This window comes from Acanthisitta chloris, unplaced genomic scaffold, assembly GCF_000695815.1.
Source record: "Acanthisitta chloris isolate BGI_N310 unplaced genomic scaffold, ASM69581v1 scaffold2976, whole genome shotgun sequence".
Lineage (NCBI taxonomy): Eukaryota > Metazoa > Chordata > Aves > Passeriformes > Acanthisittidae > Acanthisitta > Acanthisitta chloris.
Window position 1 is genome coordinate 8,799 of NW_008678518.1, and position 2,848 is coordinate 11,646.

The window sequence follows — 2,848 nt, forward strand, 5'->3', positions numbered from 1 at the left end:
TCCCCAGGGGTGTCTCAGTCAGCTTGCAGGGCACAGGCAGGGCCAGGGCCATGAGGAAACGTCGGAGAGAGTCTGGCTTTAAGGCAACAGCATTCACCCCGGCTTCAATGAACTCCTCATGGATCTGCTGCAAGTGGCTGAATGCTGGAACCAGTTTCATGTTCAGGGCCTGCAGCACCTGATGGAGATTTGGGTCAGGCATTGCCTTGAGGAAGTATGGCTCAGTTAGCAAGTCTCCTCCACCTGGAGACATCCAGGTTATTGTCACCATGCTGCCAGGTGACGACTCATGGTACACAGGCACCAGGGGCAGGCGTGCATGACTGAGGTGCTTATAGACCTCCCTTACCATGCCCTGAAAGGTAGACTGCACCCCTGTCGTAACAGGGAAGAACTGGAGCAAGTGGGAGGCCAGGTGCTCCTGGCAGGGATACAGAGACTTGTACTGGAGCTCTTCTGTGCCCAGAGCTTTCCACTGCCTGGTGAGAAAGTCACAGTATAGTGGAACCATCAAACGCTGGAGCAAGAATTGATTCCAGGCTGCCTCTGTGTGGCCTTTGTCCTGTCGGAGGCTGCGCCTGGCTGCATCCACAGAGAAGTTGGCGTTGATGTGCACAGGCAGACCAGTGTTCAATGCCAGTGGGAGAGTGCAGAAGGCTCTGCCCTTAACTCTGTGCAATGGCTTCAGGCAGGCAGCCACAGCCCCATAGGGCAGTCGCTCAAGCACTGGAGACTCCTCGGCCCCCTCCTGAACCCCAATTTGGTAGACTACTCGCCACAAAGTACTGGTCTTGGCCTTGCTGTTTTTGACTCTCATGATATAGGAAGCAGTGGTGGAGCTGACCCCATCCACGGCTTGGCTCAGTCTCGCTTGAAAACCCCATCTCAGCTCTGCATCACCATCTGTAAGCTCTGTGGTAATCCGCAGCTTCTCCACCAACCGTTTCCCATCTGTGGGGATCTCAGAGAATACCACAGTGTGGACGTGCCGGAGGAAAAGCACCAAGTTCTCACCTTCCTCAGCCAGTGTTTCCTCCATGTCCCTGAGGTCTTGCTCTCGCACGACCATGTCAGACACCTTGGACTTGAAAGCCCCAGCTGCAGTGCGGAGTGGCAGCCGGAAAAGGACACCCTGGTTCAGGTTGAAGAGGGAGGGTAGGAAGGTGTCATAAACGTCTGGAAAATTCCTCTTGAATTCAGGGTTCACAGCAAACATCCCACCACGCTTCTCAGTTGTGGCTGTGGGCACATAGTAGAGGTGGGGATCAAAGACACACAGGGCACTGTCTCCTGTCAGGAAGGCTGGGCAGTCAGTATAGTGGAAGACAGTGTTAAAGCCAAGGCCATATTTGCCTGTGACATCCTGCCTGCCTTGCTTGCCACCCATCCCCAGATGCTGAATGCCATCAATGTCCTGCTGCTGGAAAGGGCTGTCATTGTAGATGCAGAGGGCAGGGCCCTGCAAGAGGTTCCATTTCTCACTGAAAGTGGCCTTTACTGGGTGCTGCCGGCGGTCCCACACGAAGTGTATGAGCCCTGCACCAGCATCATCTGCATTCTGGAGCATCTCTTTCACTATATCAGGAGCAGATGTTGGGTAGTCCTTTAAGATGTTCTTCAGCCGTGTTGGCAAGTCTTCATGGGCTCCAAATGGCTGCATCCAGAGGCTCAGGTCATCAGTGACCAGTTGGCTCCTCTCCAGTGCTCGGTGGCGTGTGGTAAGCACCCCACAGTGCAGGGCTGCAGCTCGGGACAGCTTTTTATGGCACAGCAGGACATCTCTGTCTATTTGCATCCATGGTGTATCATTGAAGTGGAGCTTGTCCCGTGGACGCAAAATGCCCTCCTCGTCAGGCAGGAAGAGTTGCTGAGTCTGGTAGGCATCTGGCTCATTGCCATCTTCCATCAAGCCACATAACACCAGCCGCAAGACCAGAGACAGCTCTTCGGCAGGCAGTGGCTCTCCAGCATGTGTCTCTGCCAGGGTGCAGAGCACTTGGGCATAATCATCCCAGGTGAATTTGTGGCGCAGCCCCACACACTCCCAGAGTTGGCTGTAGGGCTTGTACTGCTCTTGGAGCTGGTGAAGGTATGGGACAGCTTCGAACGACAGTGTCTCAGCCACAGCCATGACTGGCACAAAGTGCGAGCCCACCAAGATGAAGGGCTCTCCTTGGGCCACTGCAGAAGCCACCTCATCCCAGCTGGAGTGTTCTTTCTGGAGCAGCTTGTTCAGGTGCTTGTAGCAGCAGTTGGTGCTGTCCTGCAGGTTCTCCAAAGGGAGAGCATTGGAGCTATTACACAGTGCCTGCAGTTGCTTAAGGACGGTACCTGATGGTATCTGCCGGTCCAACCCCAAGAAGGATGCAACCTCCTTGGAGAGGCTGAAGTTTTCCCCCAGATCTTTAAGAGCCAATACAGGGTGTATGAGTCCCACTAGTGGGGCATGGAGGGGATGGTAGAGCTGGGCAGCTGGCAGCAGCACATGCTCACCAGTGGGCAGTGTGCCAGGGAGGAAGGGCACAGTCCGGAATGCAGCCTGCATGGTGTTGTTCACTGTCTCCTTCATTACATCCTGAAGCAGCTCAAGGATGCAGGCAGCCCTCTGGCAGCCCTGGGCATGGTCCTCAGCCCAGACAAGCTGCACAGTCTTTGCCCGCTCCAGCAGCTCTGGCAGGGTCACTGTGTCCTTCACCATGCCTAGCCTCTCCAGTTGGCTTAGTGTCTCTGGGGAAAGGAAGGCATTCCCAGTGGGGAAGCGTCCATCCTTAGGGTCGTACAAAGCAGCAGCTCGGCCTCTGGGGTGCACCAGGTGGTTAATGAGCTGCAGGTGGCCATGAGGGGTGGC

The 2,848-nt window shown here is 55.4% G+C and overlaps 1 protein-coding gene across 1 annotated transcript in view; it reads right to left on the minus strand.

Annotated features, from left to right (window-relative positions):
- LOC103804294 (sacsin-like) overlaps positions 1-2,848 on the minus strand; it is a gene marked incomplete at both ends in the record, with an annotated part of 13,275 nt that overhangs the window by 3,448 nt on the left and 6,979 nt on the right. The window contains 2 exons of the mRNA XM_009076900.1: positions 98-2,403; positions 2,494-2,727. Of these exons, the coding sequence (XP_009075148.1) occupies positions 98-2,403; positions 2,494-2,727 (2,540 nt within the window). The remainder of the gene's footprint in view (positions 1-97; positions 2,404-2,493; positions 2,728-2,848) is intronic.